This window comes from Solanum stenotomum, chromosome 1 (assembly GCF_019186545.1).
Source record: "Solanum stenotomum isolate F172 chromosome 1, ASM1918654v1, whole genome shotgun sequence".
In the NCBI taxonomy this organism is placed as follows: domain Eukaryota; kingdom Viridiplantae; phylum Streptophyta; class Magnoliopsida; order Solanales; family Solanaceae; genus Solanum; species Solanum stenotomum.
In genome coordinates this window covers 62,698,221-62,722,685 of record NC_064282.1, presented here as the reverse complement: position 1 = coordinate 62,722,685, position 24,465 = coordinate 62,698,221, and the positions used below count along the sequence as shown (strand labels likewise).

The window sequence follows — 24,465 nt, the reverse complement described above, 5'->3', positions numbered from 1 at the left end:
GGATATGCCCAACCCTAACAACGAAACTTAAGCAATGACTTACGTCGTGCCACGATGGTAAATAGGAGGAACTTTCTTGTCCTCTCTTCCTTAAACCTTAAGCATGGGACAATCCCTCATCATATGACCAATTTTCCCACAACTATAGCAACTATCTGTGCCAACTAGGCACTTACCATCATGTTTCTTACCACACTTAGCACAAGTAGGCCTTACCATAGAAGATCCACCACTATTGCCTCCTTGAGGCTTAGGGTTAGACACCCTATCTTTTTTTACCCTTGGAGCACTAGAGGAGTCTTGGTTGGAGAACCTTCGCTTGAACCTTGATCGATCTTGACCCTCGGATTTACCCTTGGAAAAATTCCCATCGTCTGTCCTTGCTCTCTTTACTTCCCTATTCACTTGCTTGAGCTTTTGTTCCTCAATTTGGTCGGCATGGACCATGAGACATGAAATATTCATAGTTAGGATACACATTATTCATTGACTACCAAGTCGGACACTCCCATCACGAATTTATTCATCTTAGCCCTCGAATTCGCCACTAAGGTTGGGGCATACTTGGATAGTTGGGTGAACTTTAGAGCATATTCCTTCACGCTCATACCCCCTTGTCAAAGATTTATGAACTCTTGCATTTTTCATTCCCTCAACTCTAAAGGAAAGAATCTATCAAGAAAGACCGACTTAAACAATTCCCAATCTACCAGGCCTGCTCCTACGGGTATCTCACCCTTCCATTGATCATACCATACTTGAGCCACATCTTCCCATTGGTAGGCGGCTAATTATGCCTTCTCTTGTGGAGACACTCCCATAACATCAAGCACCTTATACACCTCATCAATAAACCTTTCCGGATCCTCTTTCACTTTAGAACCATGAAATTCGGGAGGATTCACTCTAACAAAGTCCCTAATCCTTGAAGCGGTTGTATTCACATTAGGGTTCACATGAGTCCTAGTATCCCTATTTACTTGGGTCATCACGACTTGGGTTAATATTTGGCGAGCCGACCTTATTTCAAAATTTATCATAGCCACCGGATCAATCAGAGCTTGAGGATCTTGGGGAGGAACTCCCTCATTCACATTTTCCTATTCCATCCTTCTTGCGTTAGCCCTTCGTGTATTCAGATATTGAAGACACAAGAGAAGGGTTAGGAGAAGGAATCTATAGAGTTAAACTCCAAAGCACGAACTAGGAGTAATGAAAGAAGTGAAATTTCCTAAACTTCTTATAGCCTCTTATTCATAAATGTGGTGTGCTTCACACTTATAAACAAGATTCTACTAGACGTGACTTATGAGACATCAACCTAAAATCATTCTAAACCTTGTACTCTAATACCAAGTTTGTCACGACCCAGAGGTACCCCCTAGATGTAACACGGTGTACTCGACCCTCAAAGGGGGTCTTATAAAAGCCCATAACATATCATAACATAAGTATTAGAAATGATGCGGAATTAAACTTTTCCTTACAATCAAAGTTTTTCATAAAGCAAATGGAAGTCTAGATATTATCTCAATAAGCCATTGAATACAATCGAGGTATCAAATAGGGTCGCAGCACTTTACAACATAGTCTCAAAAGAGAATGTAAGAAAGAAACTAGAAATGAACAACTTTCGTTCTCGAACCATGAGGACTCACCAAAAGCATGGAGAGTAATCAATCCAAGCGTTGACCAAGAAGGAAGCACACCTCAACAACCGGGTCCTGCACTTCTAGAAAAATGTAGAAAATGTGGGTTAGTACAAAAATACACTAAGTATGATAGCCATGCATAAAATCCTTGAAAACACACTAAAAGGGGACATTTTAGTTGAAACCATGCACTTTATCAAATTTAAGAGTCATCATGCACATTAGTGTAAATACATAAGTCAAACCATCTCATAAGCAACCGTAAGCTATACTTGTGCAATGCATAGCTAAGATCCCATAATCCAATATAATACTAAGTGCCACTTTTAGGCCACCATGATCATGCATATAATACTTTGACCTCATCCATAGACAATACTCATAGACAAGGAAACATTCATGTGCATTAACTTGTAACAAGGAAATCCACTCATAGCAACAATCTGTATTCAACATGTATAAATTCATATATCTTCATAGCATAAGAGAACCACACCATAACCCCTTTCAAAGCCTACTTGTAAAATGCATGAATGAAGTCCCATACCCCTACTCACACTAAATAAAGCTTCTTGAGGAGTCATAGGTTATAGGTCATGTTCTTGTCATAGTTCATATTCTTGTCATGGAGGGAAATAGCCTTAACCGACATAGACCATGTGAGCTACATGGAATCCGGTGTCATGCCCCCACACCGAAAAGAGGTGTCCTACTTGCCTAAGGTAGAACTCATGTTTGTTAGCTTAGGTGGATCCACTAGTTAAAGTCCTATGTGGGCACATAGTTACGGGATAGGGAGATTGCTTCTAGAAACCTGGACTAACTGACATAAAAGGTTTCCATGAACCCGGACTAACTGGTGTAAAAGGAACCCATTTGGAAAGCCGGACTAACTGACGTAAAAGCTTTCATCTCATATTCATATCCACTCGGTGCTAGGCATAATTCCCATTAAGTTCATGTTAAGTCTTAACTTACGTTCATGTTTATGGAAGGATGTCCTAACATTCAATCCAACATGATATCATGATATAGCTCATAGATTCAAGAGGTGAGAATAGCCTTTCAACCTTAGAATCATTATTATGTGAGTAAACCTTTCACATCGTGTTCATAGTGTGTTCATGAGAAAAGCCTTTCAATCAATACAACAAGATTATCATAGTCATAGACATTTAATACATAGTCATGTGTAAGGGTATAGGGGAGAATGACCTTTCATCAATACCACAAGTACAGCATGGTCATAGGATCTTAACTCCCAAGGTGATCTTAGAACACATGCATAATCATCACAATCATGTACAATTCTCACGTTTTTCCCTTCAAGGACCATGAATCACATTCAACAAACACATATAGAATTACTACATTAGATATGGGTAATAACATGATTCAATTAACTTAATCATTCTAAGCATAATCTTTTCACATGCTTCTATAATCAATCAACCCACTTCACAAGATCACAATTTAGTAATATGGGGAATCCATGGGTTCTTGGAGGGATTTCATCATAATCAACAAAAAATCGTCAATGCAATAATAATCCATCATAAAACAACCATTGAAAACTTTTTGAAAGAAACCCATGACATTGGAGTAAAACACTAGCTTTTGGGATTTCTAGATTTGGAATTGAAGACTTTGAAGGGACTCTATGGACGAATTCTCTCCATAGATGAAAAGCTACCATACCTTAGGATGATTCTCCAAAGAAATTAAGGGAAAAAGGCTTGATTTCTTCTAGCCCTAGCTCCAATTCTACTCTTCTTCTTCCTTGAGTTTTAGAGAGAGAAATATTGTAAAGGAGGTGAACTTTTAATTTGATTTGGGTGTTTGTGAAAAATGACTTAGTTGGGTGAATTTTGACTTAAAAATGACTTATATAGTGACCCCAAACTTACCCAAAACGACCTCATTTTAATAGGACTTAAAAAGGAAAAGACTCATTTAACCCTCACTTAAGTGACCTGCCCAGGTACCATGAGGGGCCTCACAAGCCCTGGTCCCACTCATGGACTTGAGGCAGTGGCTAGGCTTCCATGCCTTTTTGCCTACATGCCCAAGGCAACTCCACGAGGGGCTCCACGAGCCGTGGAGCTAAGCACGAGTCGTGGTCCCTCTCAGGGACCTTGAGGCAGTGGCTAAGCCACCTTGTCTTCAACCCTTTTTTCCTCTAAGTCAAGTTCAAGACAACTCCCACGAGCCGTAAAAGGCTTCACGAGTCGTGAAGTGGCTCGTGTAGAGGGTCCATTTTTTATACAGCTTAAGTGGGCTATTGCCTCCACCTCCACGAGTGGCACCACGACTCGTGGTGTCCACTACGGGTTGTGAAGACCCTCATGGTCTTGGTGGGCAGTGCCTTGGTCAAGATAGGCAGCCTTGGCCCTCACTCATTTTCATTGGCTCTTAACCCTTACTCTTAACGTTAACCCTTCACATTTAGCTCTAGTTTAACCTACTAATTTCGGAGTATTACACATTTCTTATGGAATAAATATTATAAGAGGCATTGACCACAAACTTTAGAATGGAAATTGGGGTCTTGGAAGTTGATACTTCAAGCAAAAGATAAGATTGACCCAGAAATTTGGTTAGAGCCTAGAAGGGTTCATGCTAGCATGTGGCTTGACAATTGGACTCAACTTGGGGCACTGCACTATGTACTAATTTTTTCTCATGCAATTGGTAATGATTTTGCAAAAGTTAATCATGTTATGACCACTGATGGCTGGAATATGAATATGATAATGGAGATTTTGGGGAAGAAATGTGATCATGTAAGTACTAACTTGGGTACTTGTCTAATATCTAATGAAAGGGACAGACCATGGTGGATTCCCAACAGTAAGGAAACTTTATTGTTGGAAGTTCCTGGGAAATATTGAAACAAAGGAAGGACAATCAATAGGATATTGTGATTATCTGGGGAAAAAAGATTTCTTTTAGAGTTTCTTTTTTTTATGGAGAATGTGGTTTAAAAGAATTCCCATGGGGAGAGGTATTAGCTAGGTGCAGAATTATTGATTCAGTTATCTGTGTTTGTTGTTACAACTCAATGTTAGAAACTTTTGATCATTTGTTTGTAGATCCCCAGATGCCAATTTTGTATGGATAACTCTATCAAGAGATGCAAGGATACATGGACCTTATATACAGCTGAAACAAATACTTGACAAATGGTAGAGTGGTGATTGTAATGTTAAATTGAGACCTTTTTTAATGAAGTTACAATATTCATCATATGACGGATTTGGAAAAGAAGAAAGGTTCTTAAAAATGATGGAAAACTATCCAAGTTTGCTATGATTAGAGAAGTTAATGGGGATAACCATTTTTTCTGTAAATAGATATCCTTGGCTATCTAATATTCCAAATACCTAGCCTTGGATTGTATTTTATTTTTGAAGAGTACACCCCAATCTCTCTTGAAAAGTAGTAATGTGGTCCTGTCCTACTGTTGGGGTATTTAAATGCAATATTGATGGCTTTAGTAGAGATCACTTATCACTCAACTATAAGGTTTTTTGTGTGGGAAATAACCATGGAGATTTAGTCTATGAAAAATCTTATTGTGTGACATTTTGCAATGCTTTAGACGCTGAAGTGAAAGCTTTTAGAAATGGATTACTCTATTGTGTGCAGAACAACTATCTCCCTCTTGTGATGGAAACAAACTTTCTTGTAATTAAGAAAGTCCTTGATAGAATATGGGAAATCCTTTGGAGAATATCAGTGGACATAAAGTGCATTATGAAGGTTTGAAAGGAAGTGGCGGTGACACATATTTTCAGAGAAGGGAATAAACTGATTGATTTTTTTAACTAATTGTGTCTTCAATTTTGCAGGTACAAATAACATTCAGTTTATGTCTAAGAAAATCTAAAGCAATACTACAAGGTGATAAACAAGGCACACTAAATCTCAGGACAAAGAAGTGTCAAAATGCAAACTTCAATATCTAAAACAAAAACCTTTATATAGAAAAGGGTTCAAGAACTGACAGAAATGGGTGCATACATCAGCAAAATGGATATCAAGCCTACAACATCATCTATATAGCATTTATGCAAAAGGGGTATCATAATCGTGGAACATCAGTTTGAACCATAACTAAATCAGGCAATAAATTAGTTTCGGATGCACTAAATATTGCAGAATCGTAGAGATTTACCTGATAAGCTTCTTAATCATTACAGTGGTATTAGCTTCTCGGAGCTCAGCCTAAACGATTTAGAGATCTTTTAGTTAAATCTCTTTGTAATAGCTGTGTCAAGGTGTAAAGCTCTCTGATTTGGTCTTTACCTAGCAGACAAGTTGGACAAGTGTTATGAGTTGAAGAAGATTTGATCAAGATCAATCCATGGCGTTTGTGAGAAGCCTAAATGCTCAGGTGGATGCCGCTTAAGCTCTATAGCATTTCATGTCTCACTGTCTGCAAATGGAAGGCGACTGAAGTTGCTGGTCTCGATGATTATCAGAGTTGCTCTCAAAATATGCACCTATCAAGGATGAAGACGAGGGTTCCTCACCTTCTCTAATATTTCCTTTTCCTTAGCTTTATTTGTTCCTTTTTGCCTTTTTGTCTTTGTTTATGTGCACTTGGTTTATCTCTTTTAATAAAAGAGTTTGTCCCACATTTGAATTAAAAAGGTAATATATGCTATGTATTTATTATGTATAACTATAGTTTAGTAAAGTTATAATTCCGAGCCATAATATCCATTTACTAACTATTTTTCAATTTAAAAGTGTATCTTCCAATTAGTGTACTTTCTAGGCGTAATTCTAGGAATTGTATTTATCAATCATCCATGTTTCCTCTTTTCTCTTTCTGAATTAGTATATACATTTTCCCCTCTTTGAATGATTATTTCTTTCTTTTTTTTCTTTCCTAGGCGATTCTTTCGAATTCTTTTCAAATTTAAATTTAATGACATTGCACGTTCTTTCCCTTCATCATTGACTCGAGATGATTTATGAAATTTAATTTTCAATCATGAGAGAAAATTTTGAAGCTTAAGCTCAAATTATGAATTCATAAAATTATTACTAAAATTAATGGGTGATGTTTTGAGAGATTGAATATATTACGAGGAGTTCATATCTTGAATTTGAGAGATTTTTGGTGCAAATTTTGGGACTTTTCAAGGAATCAAACACACACATATATACATTTTATTCATGTATCAATGTACCTAAATTTGCATTGTATTCATGTATTTGAGTGTATTCATTTATTCTACTGTTATTGTATCAAATATATTTTATTTGTATTTGATATTGATTAAACATGTCTATCAATGTATCAAAGTGTATCTATTCCTTGTTATTCATTTTGTATCAATGCATTGTGAATCTTGCAACTTGTTATAAATTTGTTTAAGTGTATTCAAGTCTCTTAATTCCTTATTTTATATTTGTATCATGTAATTGAGTGTATTTTTGTTCACTATTATATATTTGTATCAATATATTTGAGTATTTACATACTGTATTCATCATCATAATGCATTTATATCAATATCATACCAATGTATTCGACTGAAAAATAGTCTATAACAAAAAAAAAATTGTATCAATATCGTACAAGTAATAGTTAGTGATAAAACAAAGTCAATGAAGAAGAAAAGATTTTGTAGTGCAATTTCTTTATTTAGTGTGGAAAAATATTGTGAGATTTCATAGTTCCATTGATTAAGAGCATGTTTGGTATTGTTGCTAAAAACGTCTTTTTTCTAGAAGTACTTTTTTGAAATACCTTTTTCAGAAAAGAGCTTTTGAAAAAAAGCAATTTGTGTTTGGCTAATTCATTTAAAAAGATTTTTCATAAGCAAATTGTGTTTGACTAATCTTTTCTATAAAGTGATTTTGAGAGTCAAATTATGAAAAAAGGCAAATACTAATGTACTTTTAATATTATGATTATTATATATAGAGAAATTATTTTATACATCAATTATAAAAATTATTTTTTTTCTTTTAATTAAATTAAAATGTACATATTTAAATTTTCAATCAATATTATATTTTTAGGCGAGGGGTGAAATTTGTAATTGCTATTTTTTTTCTTTTATCTAATCTTGCAAAAATATTGTTGTTACTTATTTTTCTAATTATGAAAAATAATAAGTAAAGTAATAAATAAAATAAAATAATAATATGTAAACGTAAAATAAAATATGAAATTTGTTATATAAAAATAAAAATAAATTCTTAAATGAAAGTTAACCAAACCTACGAGATATGTTAATTAATAAGGAATATATTGGTAAATATGTATATATGGAAGAGATATTTTAGTCTTGAAAAAATAATTTTCTATTTCTGTTTCTGCTATTTTTAAGAAGCATAATTTTTTAGCTTCAACCTGCCATCAAAAAAATTGTTTATGTTTTCATTTAAAAACCATTTTACAAGTTTGACAAGCACTTAATTTTGGAAAAAAAAAAATTTCAAAATAAGTGTTTTTGGTCTCCCAATAACAATGTCAAAGAAAGATTGAGACATTATGCTAAATTTCTTTTTTAAGAAAGATAATGTTGCACCATTAATGCACTGCATTAGATATTATATTTATATTCGGAGTAACTGCCTAAAAATAACATATGTATGCTATAACGAAATCACCAAATATGGTCAATACATTTAGATACAACTGAATAGCCAATTAAAAGTTATTTAGGAATAGTAATTATCTTAATTATATCTTGTGGACTTTATTAAGTCCTAAATTATAGTCATTTCGGTAAGTTCGTCATAAAAAAAAGTAAATACATCAAATCCCCCTGAACTTAGCAGCAAAACTTACTTTAGTACTTCAGATATATGGGCATTTAAATACCCCCCCCCCCCCACCCTACAATTTTGAAGTGATTAAATATCACCCTAAGAGCTGATGTGACAAAGTGAGTATACTCACTTTCCTAAAAGCACGTGAAATAATAAAAATAAAAATAAAAACTAAATGGCAAAATCATACAAATGACATTTTTTTTATTGGCCAATATATAGCTAATAGTTTTTTAAATTTTTTTATAAGTTTTTTTTTTAAAATGTAATATTTCTTGTTTAGAAGTAAATGAAATTTGTGGGTTCGATTTAAAAAAAATATTTAATCTTTTTGTTCTCTCTTTATTTTGTTGTCTTCCCCAAATGTCTTCTTCCCCCATTGAAACACTCTTTATACCTTTCTTTCATATTAGTCATTTTCCCTTCATCTCCATCCCTCACCTCACCAGCCCTTCATTAATCCATAAAACCCAACACCTAATTCATATTATTGAATGTAAACTTTCTTAATTTTAAGTGACCCATTTTAATTTCTATTAGTTGTGATGCAAAAAATGTGGGTCTATCAACTTTCTTATACAACCTTCATTTTTCATTTGAATTGTTAATTTTTTTAAAAAAAATATCATTCTCCGAGGGGCAGATTTGTGGTAGAGGGGGAGGGTTCAAAGAAGAAAAAGTACGTATGCTATTTTTTTTAAAATAAAAATTGATGAATGTTGAAGAAGAAAACAACTATTGAAGGTTGGAAATGGTCGGGAAAAAAAGAAGAAGTCAATGAAGGCTAAAAAATGGTGAAAATCAAGAAAGAAGAAAGAAAAGGGTTGGGGGGGGGGGGGGGGGGGNGGGGGGGATAGAAGAGAAGGGTGGAAGAAGGTGGAGCAATTTTGATTTTAAAATGCATTCTCAATTAATTGATTAGTGTAACGAATTTTAAAAAGTGTTTAAGAAAATAGGTGTAAATAAGCAAAAAAAGATTGAAAATGAATGACGTGGTGCTTACATGGCTGTGACATGATGCTTACATGGTTATGATGTGGCAGGTGATAGTGGTATTCTACTCTCAGGGTTGTATTTAATTCACTTCAAAGATATTAAGGGGTGTATTTAAACTCCCGTGTAGTTTAAGTGATGAAGTAAGTTGTGTTACCAAGTTTAGGGGAGCTTTTATGTGTTTTCTCTAAAAACAAAAAAGGGAAAACTATACAAATTGGAACCAACCCAATATGTTTACCCTAATTGGACCCACAACACAAAGTATTTACCCGACTGCTCCCATGTTCTATTCACTGAACCATTATTTCTTCATCCTTCATACCATTAAAGTATATATATACTTTAATGGTACTTATATACTCTAATGTATCAAACATAAAGTGAACAATTTTTTCACTGAAACACTATTTATTCCTCCTTGATGCCATCAGATTATATATATATATATATATATATATATATATATATATACCTTAAAAGAATGAACTCCTAACTTGAATGCTAAATTACTATAATATCCCTAACTTAGGTTGTGACTTTTTCGATGAGTTGTGACTTTTTCGATAAGTTGTGACTTTTTTCGAAGGGTTGTAATTTTTCGATGAGTTGTGACTTTTCCAAAGAGTTGCGCTTCTCGAAAAGGTCATGACTTTTCAGATAAGACACAAAAAATATTTGTTCATACTACCCTTTGTTGACTATAAATAAAGGGGCTTCCTCTCATTTTTCAACCACAATTTTTTTAATCTTCTAATTTTCTTCTTCTTGCATTTTAATATTTTTTGTGTGATTTATTGTCGTTGAGTGAGTTCGAAGTTTAGCGGAATATGAGTTACTACTATTCTGATGAAGTAAGTCGTTCTATCCTAAGAGGGTATATTCAATAACCTCGAGTACTTGAGAAAAATAATTTTGATGGTATAATAATTATTTTTTTGCTTAATATATACATTAGTATGTAATGTTCCAATATATGAAGTTAACATGATGTAGTCTATATTCATTTGTTTTTGTTAACAATTTCTCTTGTGATGTAGATATATGTTTCTACATATCTTTTCCAAAATTTAGAGAATTGTCATGATTTGTTTTTAATGCTCAAGACAAAAGAATGACTTTATATATCAATGCTACTTATGTGATTTAGACTCTCATGAAGTTTGTTTCAAAATAGTTATTAATATATAAACATTGCCCTTTTGTTTTACTTATTTACTATTACTTAATATTTCAGTAGTTTAGACGAAGACAAGTTCATATGACTTGTAATAACGCCAGTTAAAGTTTGTATTAGTTTAATTTTTATTATTTATTTAGTAGTTAATTTTATGAGATAAATATTTTCATTAATGCAAATATATATTTATATTTGGGTAGGTATTTGTATTTAAATTAAAGTATTATAATGTCACAAATGTATTATCAAGTTAACAAGATCTTCTAACTTCAACATATATTATTTTAAAATGTTACGAGTTTTTTTTAAAAAAAAATATTCACAACAAATATGAAAATATGTGAATATATAAAATGTAGTTGTTCTCTTTACATGTTCATATGACATCTAAACAATTTAACGTGGAATACACATGCAAAACACATATGAAAAGAAAAATACAAGCAAATATTGTCTATAAGGTAATATTAATGAGATAAGACTAATTACATGATTTAACATAATCAAATTGAAATAAATATATACATTATTGCATATAACTAATAAAAATTTTCATTGACCATCTTCATAGGTTGACGTGAATAAGAGATATATATGACGATCCACGTTGAACATTCACAAAAAAATCTGCAATATTATTTTTTNTGGGCAAAAATCCACGTGTCATTGAGTCATTGGTTACTTTATCTTTTTACTCAAAATTCATTATCTACAAATTGTTTTTGACAAATGTCGTCATTTAATTCGCCACTTTACACGTCATTCGCGAGTGTAATACACACACTTCATATATTTTTGTTGATTGGCAAAAAAGTGTCAAAATGACACAGCGAGACCCTACATGAAGTGTCTAAAATGAACATCGCCCACTTAAGGTGCCTAAGTGAAATTTCGTGCCAAATTTAAGGGGCCACCGATGGGTTTCCCCATATATATATATATATATGCTTATAGTATCAAGGATGAACTAAGTAGTGTTTTCACTTAAACTCTGCTTCTCCCTCTTTGATACTATCATAGTGTATATATTTTTTGAAAATATCAATTTGTAAATGTGCATTAGTAGTTAAAAGTAAGGGATATGAAAGTAAGGGTAATTACTTGTAAATAGTTACCCTTTTTGAATACAAGTATTCTTTTACCAATAAACACCACCACCAAAAAATGAAGTTACGAAGCTCAATCAATAAATTACACTTGGCCCAACATAATTTACCAAAAATAAATAAATTATGGAGCTCCTTCCTTAATCTGAAGTCACTCATGTTTGAGGCGAATACGAAATAATGATGCTCCAATGCGGATATCAACAAAGAGTGAACACTAAAAAAATAAAAATAAAAAACCTAACATAAATACATTATCAAATAATTTCTCATTTCAAGAAGTATTAACCTTATTACCTAAAAAAGTATAAATCTTCGACTTCCGGTTACCCAAAGCCGCCAGAAAAAGAAGAAGATGCGAGTTGTTATGAACAGACTATCCCGAGCTCTCTGGGATTTCAAGAGAGATTCTTCTTCCACAAAGATGTCAAGAGCTCTTTCCACTTGCATTCAATCCAAACAGTGGCTTCCCTCGCCGTATCGCGAATCTCGGGATTCTCTCTTTACTTCGCCTTGGTCCGCCACTCAACTCCGCGGTGCCAAATCTCGCGGTGCCGATGTAAGTTATCCTCTCTATAACTTTGATTTTGATGTTTTAGTGATGGGTATTTAACAGTAACGATTTTTCATAGTGGCATAAATTTCCAATTTTGCTCACGAATATATAATACCTGTGCTGCTTGTATGAATTAGTTAGTTCATCAACTTGACTGAGTAGACCAAAAAAAAGTAGAGTATTTTAGGAATTCATATCACCAATCTCAACCAGATTAGGATTGACATGTAGATTGATTAATTTATAACCAATTTGGCCATTATTTACATTTTTCTGGAATAATTTTTTCAATTTATTCGAAAATTTGTGGTTGTCTATGAAAATTTCAAATCCAACTTGAAGTTCTCTTTTTCAAACCTGGAAAAGAACTTATAACCTATTTTCCAACTCATTTTTACTTTTGAAGTTGTATTTACGAACGTCCAAGCATGAACATGATTCCAAATATTCTTTGCAAAAAGTATAACCAAACACAATTCTATGAATTCCAGAAAAAAGTGAAAAATATTTGGAATCTATGTCCAAATGCCTAATAATTTATTCTACTGTCTTCTTAAGCTTGAATGAAGCTAATATACGAGCTGGCTAACATAGAAGTTTATGTAAGTTCTGTTTTTTCATTATTAAATGCTCACCATCATATTATTTTGGTGTAGTTGAAGCCAGGAAACGTGATTGAAAAAAAAGGTTAGCTTGCCCACATTTCTGTTCTATGGCTCTGTATATGTCTTTGTACACAGACTAATAATGATGTGTTGTTCTTTTGACTATTGATTTCACTAGGAAGGATTTATCAGGTTAGTTTATGCATATCACTATCTTCTCTCTCCTTCCTTTTATGCAATTTTTGCTTTCTTGTAGTGAAGTAAAAGAGAATTATTTTCATGAAATTAAGTAATGATTAGGTGGTAAAGGCACAACACACAACCCAAGGAAGAGGAGGAGCTATTATACAGGTTGTTATTCAATCTTATGCAAATTATGTCACTCTTCTTATTGTTGTGATTCTGTCTATAAGTTAATAGCTTCATTTCTTATACTATTTTGTGAAATACAAGAACTTGAAATTACACCCTATGATCACTTAACTTATGTGATTATGTGCAGTACATAATCACTTATGAATTTTTTATAAGTATAGGATCTTAATCAAATAATCACATAAGATTAGTTACTCATATACATAAGTGTGCAATTAGTATCAGATGAGCATTTGGCACCCTTTATTATTTTAGCTTCTTCCTATTGTAAAGTACATACCTTCACTCATATTTACCTTTCACAACTGTGACTTGGTTTCCTTTGCTTCCATTTGATGCATCCATCTGGACAACATTGATTGCAGTGAGCAATCTCTAGCCAAGCTCGAACCACAAGTTGATGTGTATATTGGACATTTTTGTATAGGTTAGAACTTAGAACCAAATGTAGGTGCTAACCTGGATTCATTTGTTGTTTCCAGTTTCCTGCTAAGCACATAGCATTTGAACGCGTCTTTAGGCCGGCAGGGTATGGAAGATTTCTTGTAGGCCACTTTTTTTTCTTATTTCCTAGAGTTGTCCAATTTTGTGCTGTCCAGTGGCCACTTAGTTGGTTATGCTGTTTGAAGGCTATCTGTGTTACCATCTTTGAATTTAAGGTTCATGGCACATGCAGTTTTTTGTTTCCGATCTTAAGCCAATAGTTACTTTCCTTGAACTGTAGAAAAGAATTTATCATGGATCAATGTTTGACGCTGTCCTACCTTATCTTTATCGTGGCAGAAACTTGTGATTCTGGTTTCTCATAATATCTTTTATGTTTTATTTTTTGGGGAACTCCACTAGTCCAAAAAATGCAAACTAAAAGTGATTGTGGATCAAACTTGTCTAGTCACACATGTCGATAATTTTGAATTTGATGTTGTAAATCCCCTAGTCAGCAGCATACCATCTGTAAATCCCAAAAAGCTCATCATCTAATCCAACTCTATTGGGTGTGGCTTGTTGACTTCTGTTTAGCAGTAAGCTTCCAGTATTCAGCGTTACTGGTCTTCAGGATGGTGAATTTACCTATCTGCTTGAAAATAATAACAGAAGTTTTAGCATATCTATTATGCAATCAAAAAACGAATCCATAGAACATGAAGTATCAGTATTTCACTGACATTTATCTTAGAATCAGTGGTTAACAACAGCCAGAAGCTTAGTATCTTTACCTTATAAAAACAAGTTTAAACAACAGCCAGTAGCTTAGTATCCCTACCTTATAAAAGAACAGCCGGAAACTCAGTATGCTCACCTTATTTGGAAAAATACAGACAGAAGCCTAGTCACTTCCTCTGTTTTATAGTCAACCTCAAATGTGAGTGGTGAGTACTCTTGTTGGATAACAATACTTTGATTTTGATTGTTGAAGTCATCAAAATCTTGATACAACTGTGGGTTTATAGAATTATGATTCAGTTGGGATTTTATTTCTTGTTCTTTGTTGTTCTGAAACTTCATCTAAGTTGCTTACCTATGATTCTCAACTTCCTAACATTTGCTAATCATTGAAGACAATAGCTATTGTTATAATGTTAATATCTTTTTTGTTCTTTCTTTTCTTTGAAAATAATTTATTAATCATCTTATTATTTCCTTAACTTTGCCTTTTGCCAAACATTTTAGGTGGAACTTCGTGATGTTGATAGTGGAAGCAAGTCCAATGAAAGATTTCGTACGGATGAAACTGTTGAAAGTATGCATTTCCACATCTCTAGTCGCAATCCATCATGTTTGTAGTGTAACTCATCTCATGCAAAATATCACACCTCTTTTTTCACAAGGACTACGTGTCATGTTATTCAAGGCTTTTGCATTTTATTGTGTGAACTTAGGCTCAATGAAGGAAATAATTTGATCAATTCATGTGTTTAAGCTTGCAATGTCTTTTGGGCTATAGAATTGGAGGGTTACCATGGTGTATGTTATTTGCGGACAACATAATATTGATCGACGAGGCATGTGGTGGAATTAATGATAGATCAGAGGTTTGGCGACGTACCCTAGAATCTGAAGGCTTCAAGCCGAGCAAGACTAAAACATACTAAATGAAGTGCAAGTTTAGTGACATGTGATAGGCGGTGGATAGGGAAGTGAGGATTGGTACACAAATCATCCCCAAGAGCGTAATAGCCTATTTGGCCAAGTTTTTGGGAGGCTAAAAGCGTTTTTTTCTTTCAAAAAGTACTTATTTTAAGAAAAGTGTGGTGTTTGCCAAACTTTTGGGAGAAAATAAGTGCTTTTGGGAAGTTGCATAAACTTTTTTTCAGAAGCTATAAAGGTAACTTTTCTCCGAAAGTACTTTTTAAAAAAACACTTTTGAGAAAATACACTTAGAAACACTATTTAAAAGTTTGGTCAAACATTAATTGTAGCTCAGAAGTGCTTTTTAAATTAATTAGCCAAACACAAATTACTTCTCACCCAAAGTATTTTTTTTGAGAAACACTTCTCAAAATAAGTTGATTTTAGAAGCTTGACCAAAGAGGCTATATGATTCAAATATTTCGGGTATATAATCTAAGGAATGGGGAGATCCAAGCAGATGTTGCACTACATATTGAAGCAAGGTGGATGAAATGGAGACTCACATCCGTTTTCCTATGTGATAAGAATGTGTCACCGAGACTTAAAGTTAAGTTCTATAAAATGATTGTTAGTTCAACTATGTTGTATAGGATGGAGTGTTGGCCAGTCAAGAACTCTCTCGTTTAGAAGGTGTGAGAGGTTGTGTTATGAATCTTTAGGGAATGATCGATTCACAGGGCGATATATAAATCAGCTCGTTAAAGGGAGGCCGAAACCTTATTCATTAAAAGAGAGAACTCCGATCTCTTCAGCTCTTTAAAGGGAGACAGAAACCATAGAGTTCAATGGAAAAGAGAACTCTGATCTCTTGCTTTTTGCTTAATTATGACTTACTGATTTATTCAACAAAAGCTCCTTTAAATAGGAATCTTATTACATCAATAGGAAGTCTAATTCTTATGAAAGTAGGAGACCTAAATCCTATTCCAAACTAATAACTATAACTTAACCTAATCTTTATGAAACAATGAAACATAAATCCTATTCTAGAATAATAAATAAAACAACTAAAAATATAATTAAATACTTAATTTAAGGGCTTCCAACGCATCCACAACAGGTTGACAGTGATAAGCCTGAGATATACCAAGGAAGAATTGTAGAGAGGTGAGTAGATATGATATGACATAACTTCAACTTACCGAGGGTATGACCTTAGATAGGAGAACATGGAGGTCGAGGATTATTGTAGACGGTTAGTAGGTAGTTGAGCAATTTCTCTTTTTTCAGTGGTAGAGCAGGTACCTAGTCTAGAGCAACTATCTGCTCCCTTACTATTATTATTATTATTATGCTAGCATTAGTTTATTCTTCAAGTTTATTACTCTGGTTGTTTCTTTTTCTTTGGGTATCAATACTATTTCTAATGTCAATACTTTTCTTTCTTTAGTATGTCGTTGTAGCCTTTTACTCATACATTTTTTGTGAACTTGTTCTGAAACACGATTTTTCTTAAGCCGTTGGTCTATCGGAAACAACCTGTCTACCCACAATGACAGCGGTAAGGTTTGGATGCACCCCTCTCCCCAACCCACTTGTGAGATTACACTGGGTATGTTATTGTTTTTGTAGAATTGGAGGGTTACACATCTTCCCTTGAGAGGTACGCACTAGAAGTTAAGTGTTTTTGCAGTAAATTAAGAGCCTGTTTGGATTGACTTATTTTAAGTGTTTGTCAACAAAATGAGTAGTCTTTAAACACCTTTGTTTGGGTAAAATAAAAAAGTGCTGTTAAGCACTTGTTTTTAAGCGAAAAAACTAAAAGCACATCCAAACAGGCTCTAATTTGACAGTTATGTTTGACAACTTGTCTTTAGCAGATTATAAATGAGGTGAACACGAATGCCATATCATCCATTCGACTTTTTTTTACATTAAAAACATTTTCTCCAAAGATTCATTATAGGACATTATAAGAGCACATACATATTGGTTTGGAATGTAGGATAATAGGATTCATGTGGCGTGTACTAGCCGGTTTCTCCTTTGCGTCAAGAAGTCAAGTCACTTAAAGACTGGGACCAATTTTGTGAACTAGATAAACTTCCTTGTAAAATCATTCATTGAAGACGACAACTTGAGTTGCATGAGCCCACTTTTGTAATAGGTTATATAGTCATCTAAACTCCATCCAAGTCTTTGTTGTAGATGAGTGGTCTGTTTCTCTTGACATTATTGGTGTTGGATGTGCAGGAGTATTTGTTGCAGAAAAGAGTTTCACGTATCTTTATACAGATGAGGAAACTGGAAACATTGTGCTAATGGAGTGAGTATAAGTGTGCACGTCCCTGGTTTTGAATGATTTCTGTACATAGACATGTTCAGACACATATATATCAGTAAAGCTATATCTCAGTCCATTCTTCAAATTTTTCAATCCTATGCAGGCCTGAGACCTATGAGCAACTAGATGTGCCAAAACACTTGTTTGGTGAATGTTATGTCTATCTTCAAGGTATTCTTATGTATACCATCTACTTTATGATTTTATTGACTTAATATACACATTATATTGATATGTTTTAATATTATGTTATGCAGTTACTTATGTGTGTATCCAAAACTTGTAAGATCCTTTCAACAATTAAATCTTCTCATGGAAAAATGTCAATCAAGTCTGTCTATTATTTAGTTAAAGATAAAAGTCATGAAAGCTTTTTAAAATATGGTACTCTATCTGGGGAAGTATAATTTTGCTAAGGAGGATGGGGATTTAGCTTTTAAAATTTCAAATAGGGAATGCACATGTCACCTACATGAGATGCTTATCTGTTGTTCTACTTTTCCACTACAAAAATGTTTTACAATAGAGAAAATTCATCTAGATTGCGTGTGATTTGTGCATAAAAACATCATATTTATTGGGAATTGGAATTATTGAATTTCAAGTAGGTAATTATCAATCTTGGACATATATAATGTGTCAATTGATTTTCTGAAAGCCCTTTTTTATGATAAAGTAAATAGTTTAATGACTATGAGAAGGAGGAATGAGGGTGAAGGATCTAAAAGGGCATAAGAAAAGCATGTTCTTCTCTTTGATAAGGTAAGGTAAAAGGGCATCATAAGAAAAGACTGTTGTGCAAATGGTTATGGAGATGTGATCAGTTTCATGGAGTTCAATGGACCGAAGTACTAAAGGAGAGATGTGGCTCCCAAAGAATGAATGGTGCATCTCTTGTATAAACATGAACTATGGGTGTGTGTATGGCATCACATTAGAAGTTTGTGGGAGGAATTAGCAGAAAGAAAACAAGCTAAACTAGGGTTTGACATGATGGCTGGTATGCCTATCAAGAAAATGTTCCCATTACCCTATAGCATAAATCTAAACACCGAGGCTCAGGTGGATCAGTTTGTTGGGTGACACTCTGCTTCTTTATACTCTTAGGAGGTGAGAAACTCCTGTTCCCTTCTCCTTCCTTACTCTTCCAAGAATTGTTCAAGAAGAGCCAGTTCCGCCTCCGCCCGAGGAGGGAAATTTCAATCGATAGGCGGTAGCTTCGGAGAACTGGGATGTGGAAGTAAAAATCCTAAACATGAAACCCTACCCTTCTTTGCTACCTCACTATCAAAGGATCAAATCAGAAGTCGGTTCATAAGGCATATAGATCGAGACTTGTAGCTTGATTCCTTACTCATTCCATACTAGAAAGAATTGCAGGAAGCATTCAATAACACTTCTTCCTATTTCTTTCTTAATGATATCTAACGATCAAGACAGTTTCCATGAAACTCTCTCGTTTCATAGAAGTCATAGGAAGAGCTGTAACAATCAGGTGGCTGGACACCCAATTCTAGATAGAGTTGCAGGACCACTACATCTTTTCCCTATAAACTTGATGTTCTTCAAAGGAAGGTGGGGTGGAAAATCAGGATAATTACTACAGTGTGGAGATTGTACAAATGGACACCCCAGATTCTCTAAAGTGGAAGCATTATAAAGTCGAGTTTTTACTGGTAGCTCCTATAATAATTTTTTTATTTCCTCTGTGAATGGTAACTCCCTATTGGCCTCGGAGGGAGATTTGAAGAAGCAAAGACATATTAGGTTTCTCGTTTTTGCTAGATTGTCTTATGAAATTCTTGTCTTCCAAGACAACTATAGTAGAGTGGAATGCTACTGGCATGTGTGTAACTGAATCTGAGGATGTCAACCACCTACTTGTCCATTCAAACCCTTCCACTAGGCTGAGACAACAAGTCACACCGGCTCATAGTTTGTGTTGGTTTCAATCAAATGGTTAGGCTCGTTTTTGGTTAAAGCTCTGCTGGGTGAAGCTTGTACTCAGTTGAGCTGGCTTGGCTCAACTCGGTTGACTAGTTTTAGTCATGTAATGATGGATCTCATCCATTAAGCTTATTTAATAGCTTGTTTGTCCAAGCTTTCAAAATTTGTTTATTTGAGAAGTGCTCTTTTGTCAAAAGTGCTTTACGAAAAAGTAATTGTGTTTGGCTAATCAATTTCAAAAGCATGTTTGTCAACATGAAGTCAACAATTTATGCTTGTTCACAGTTCCAAAAACGCTTCTAGGGAAAATTAACTTTTTTCAACTTCTTTTACTACTCAAAAACACTTTTTTTTTCCTAAAAGCTCAGCAAACATCATACTTCCTCCATTTCAATTTGTTTGTCTAGTTTTGACTTGATATGAAGTTTAAGAAACTAAAAAAAACTTGTATCTTGTGGTTTTTAACTAAAGATATATATAATGTACCAATATGTGCTTTAATCTTGTGGTCTAAAACATGACATGCAGAAAGTTAAAATGAAAGAGGTGCTAAAAAAGTATAGAATGGGTTATATTAACGTTTTAAATTTAAGATTCAAAACTTTTAGAGGAAATTAATATTGTACAATATTTTGAGTTTATTGTTGCTTTAATTTTTAGTTTCTGTTTGAAATTTGTATTGTATGGTTCAATATTAAGTCAGCATCATTCTAATTTAATCTAGTAATGTATATAATTCAATCATATATAAATTCAGATACCCATTTAAACTAGTAATGCTTATATGTTTCTTAATCAATCCACTTATTGTGAATTAAATATTTTCTATGAGTGTAGCACTATGTGAAACTACATATTAAAGACCTGGCTCAAGCTCGGTGTGGCTCAAGCTCGATTGTACTTTGGCAAATCTCGGTTGAGCTCGACTTGTCTCAACGCCCAGGCCTACCTGTCATATACAAAAAACCTGCTATTTAAGTGAAGGGTAACAGAGCAGGCTTATTGTCCAGAGTTTCGAACCGTGTGTGGTTGGTTCTCGGGGATTTATTGGTTATCAATATTAAAAAAGAAACCACCTATTCATACTTTTCCCCTTGGAATCACAGCTATGGAAGTTCTATATCAACGTTCTTAAGGTCAAATGGACAATGCCAAGATCAGTTGAGAAGGTGATGTCAGGCTGGTCCATCTCAGGGCTGTGCACAAGAAAAGAAAGACTTGGGAGTTGGCACACGGTTCCTGCATTAATTTGTGGTTACTGTGAAAGTAGAGAATTTAATGATCTTCGAAAGCAAACTAAACAATTTTAGATTGAAGTGCAGACATCTCTTTTCGGCATTTTGGTGTGAAATGAGCAATGCCAATGATGTTTCCTCAGTCTTGAGTCTCCTAAAGTAAAACTTTTAATATGGTATTGGTGCCTTTGAAGAATTTATTTTAGTAGCTTCCATGTTACAATGCCCTGTGCACAAAGAAATGAAAAGTTCTTGACAAAAAGCTTTCATCTTGAAATAGTACTATTTCTACTACTTTGATGAATATGTTCAGAAAGGGACTGATTGGTTGTAGAGGTATTCCCAATATCATGTTGTTAGCATGGGAAAAGATGTTAGGCATGGTTAAGAGGGTAAGTTTATAGACCTACTCGTTATCTAATTTTCTGAAGATTGCACAACTTACCGGAGGTTTTTTTGGTCTCTGCATTTATGCTTATTTTAGCTGTAAGTAATTGTTGGATTTATCTTATAGAATGAGAAATGAAGGAGAACTATTTATCCTTGGGATCGTCCTATTTGACAGTATTCTTTTCAACTCAAATCCTAATCGTGAGTGGTACCAGTAGGGAAAAAATTAAGTCATTAAATATTTAGTTTTCCTGTCTTATTGTAGTATGTCTATGCCTAGTTGTGATAGCTCCTATTGATGTTCTATGTGCAAATGTATCTTGTCTCTTTTTTTCTTCTGCCATAACAATTTTTTGAGGGGTAGGGAGTATTGCTATGTTCCTTTATTTCCCTTTTAATCAACATACTTTCCATGAAGTTAGCTCGTTTTCTTAAACATTCTTGCTGCAATAACTATATTAATAATCAATTTTTCTTTTTTATTGATCATCTTTGCTGTGACATAAAATGTCCGAATTGTGCTAAAATATAAAACCTTATATTCTTCATAGATGACATGAAAGTCAATGTACAACTTTATAATGAAAGAGCAACGTCTGCATCAATTCCTACACGAGTAACATGTACTGTTGCTGAATCCGAAATTCCCATGAGGGCATCAGCTACTCCACAGTATGTTCAATTCTCTTACTTAAGATTATTATGTCATATATAAATTGAGTTCTGATTGAAACGTCACATATGTGCAGATAAAGTTTTAGCTGTTCTCATTTCTTGTCTGTGATAAATAGATTAAAACCTTTTCTCTTGACAGGTATAAGAAGGTTTTGTTGGACAATGGTCTTACTGTGCAGGTAAATTTAGCTTTAACTTGGCAACACTTCAATGGATGCCATTGACTTTGTAGCTTTGTGGGGGGGGGGGGGGGGGNGGGTCCCTTGCTATCCAAGGCAATAATTTCCATAAGCTCCGCCGTCCCACCAGCCACTACAGGAGAAAACAAAAATGAAAGAACACAAATATCAAATCTTTTTTAGTTTGGAGGTGTCATTCCTGTCTGTTCCACCTCTCTCTGACCTTTGAAAAATGTACTGCCTAGTATTTTGATCAGACTGAATACTTTGGTTTCTGCTGAATCAAGTATGTAGTGTTCATTATGACAAATCTCAATTATGTATATCGAGCAATATGTATTAATTGCAGTTGAAGTAGATGAGCAAGTTCTTCACTTTCTGCTTTACATCTTTCCCTTTTTTCTAGGTACCGAAACATATCGTAGAAGGAGACAAGATTATTGTTAGCACCATTGACCACACTTACATGAGCAGGTGAGTGCATGATTGTCTTGTAAAAATTAGGATTTAACTTATGCAATAGAGTCGATCCATTTAAGTCTTGATCAAATCCCATAGATAGTAAGTATTTTCTTTCTTATGAAAGAAAGTCTTTTTCAAAGATTCTGTATAAATTTATCTATGAAACTGAGATTGTTACCTTTCAGAAAATTCTAATACTAATAGAAATGCCTATGAAGGTGGTTTCAGAAAGATAAAACTAAATAAACGGATCATTCATCCAAATTTCAGTTTGTTCTTTGTCTATATCAGCATTTGTTACTTCCATGTCTGTCTATTGTGAATATGCTTTGCATATATTTTACCAAGTTAGTATTGACTCTGACCTCTTTTTTACATCTCTTTAATCCCAGAGCTTAAGAGTAGCATTTGATTGGTTTTCTTCATTGTTCCAAATGGACCGGCGAACTATAGACAAGCATGGGTTTGAGTTATAGTTGGAGTTTATTAGAATCCAAATTATAGTAGAGATGTTTTTAGCAGAGTATTTACATGAGAAACATATCTTGAAAAAGCAGTGTTAAAGCTTTTCCTCAAGCCTTAGCTTATTGCGGGGGAGAGTATATCTATCGGAATAAAGTGTAGTTGATGTTACTGGCTCCTGCTCTGTCTAAGCATTATTTGGTCCTATGGCTTATTGGGGGATAGTTTTCCGGCTAATTTTTGTTGTTGTAATAAACATCTATCACCAGAATAATCATATTTAGAGATGTTGCTGATAATATGTTTTTATGTGTCTGAAATGTAATTTACCAATGTAGATGAAATGCAATCAATCAATCTAAAGCTAAAAATTGTACTTTAGAATAAGTGAACTTTCACTGTGTTTATTTCCTGCAGAAGTTCTTAACTCTGCATTGCTGGACAATTACTTTTATTGTAATCCAAAAAATAAATTGAAATATTGTCTTGTCAATCCGGTGGTTGAATATCCAATGGTTGTCTTCATTTACATAAAGTCTCTATCTCTTCCACCACATTCCTCCTTTGCCACCGCCGCCACCACCACCACCACCTATATTTCGAACCATTATGTATGATGAAAGAGATAAGAAATATGATGGAGCAGTTGACATAACAAATCATTTCCTTTGTTTCACATATTTTCAGTCCAAATGACCACATGCTTGGTTCTTCAAAATGCAATGCTAATGGTTTAAAAATCCATGCAAAGTGCCTAGACATATTATATTTTTATATGCCAAAGGTGGTTTGTTTGCATGCAGCCAATATATGTTTAAATCGCAAAGATCGATGTTAAGTGAATGCGTCTAAAAGAAATGTTTAAGTTGTATATATGCACCGATGAGTATAAAAACATAATTAGATCAAGGAGATAAGGCAGAAGCCAAATTGAAAGAGATATATAAGAAAATAAGTAAAACCAGAAAAACATCTGATGCTTATTAGCAGTCGTTACTGTATCTGTTGTTGCAAGCCAACTATAACTGATAAAAAAGATCTCATAAAAGTACTCCTTTCTAAAACATTTAAACTAGGGTCATCAAAGGATAACATTCTAATTAAAGCAATAAGATGGTAAACTACATGATACAATTAGTAAAATTATCTGACAATGTAATTGACAATTTCACTAACTATACTTACAACCTATCACAGTCCTACACCTGTCCACAATAACATAAACAGTTACATTTAACTGATCCCAACAACAACTAACTGCTAAACTAAGCTGACAACTAATTAGTGAGGTCAAGTTACTCCACTACCCTCCCTATCTTCAATACTCCTCCTCAAACTAGCTGTCATGAAATTATTCAAAACACCAGGTTTGGTCAACAGTAAGGTTTTCCCAAAGCTTTGGCTAGCATGTCTGCTTGTTGGTCACTAGTAGAGAT

General features: G+C 34.0%; 1 protein-coding gene across 1 annotated transcript; it reads left to right on the top strand.

Annotated features, from left to right (window-relative positions):
- Positions 1-12,031: 12,031 nt before the first annotated feature.
- Positions 12,032-22,583, top strand: LOC125844592 (uncharacterized). The gene is made up of 10 exons (XM_049523905.1): positions 12,032-12,285; positions 12,939-12,969; positions 13,066-13,079; positions 13,188-13,238; positions 14,934-15,003; positions 17,589-17,661; positions 17,783-17,850; positions 21,803-21,923; positions 22,066-22,105; positions 22,512-22,583. The coding sequence occupies exons 1-10, from the start codon at positions 12,082-12,084 to the stop codon at positions 22,581-22,583; spliced, it is 744 nt and encodes a 247-aa protein (XP_049379862.1). The 5' UTR covers positions 12,032-12,081.
- Positions 22,584-24,465: the final 1,882 nt, after the last annotated feature.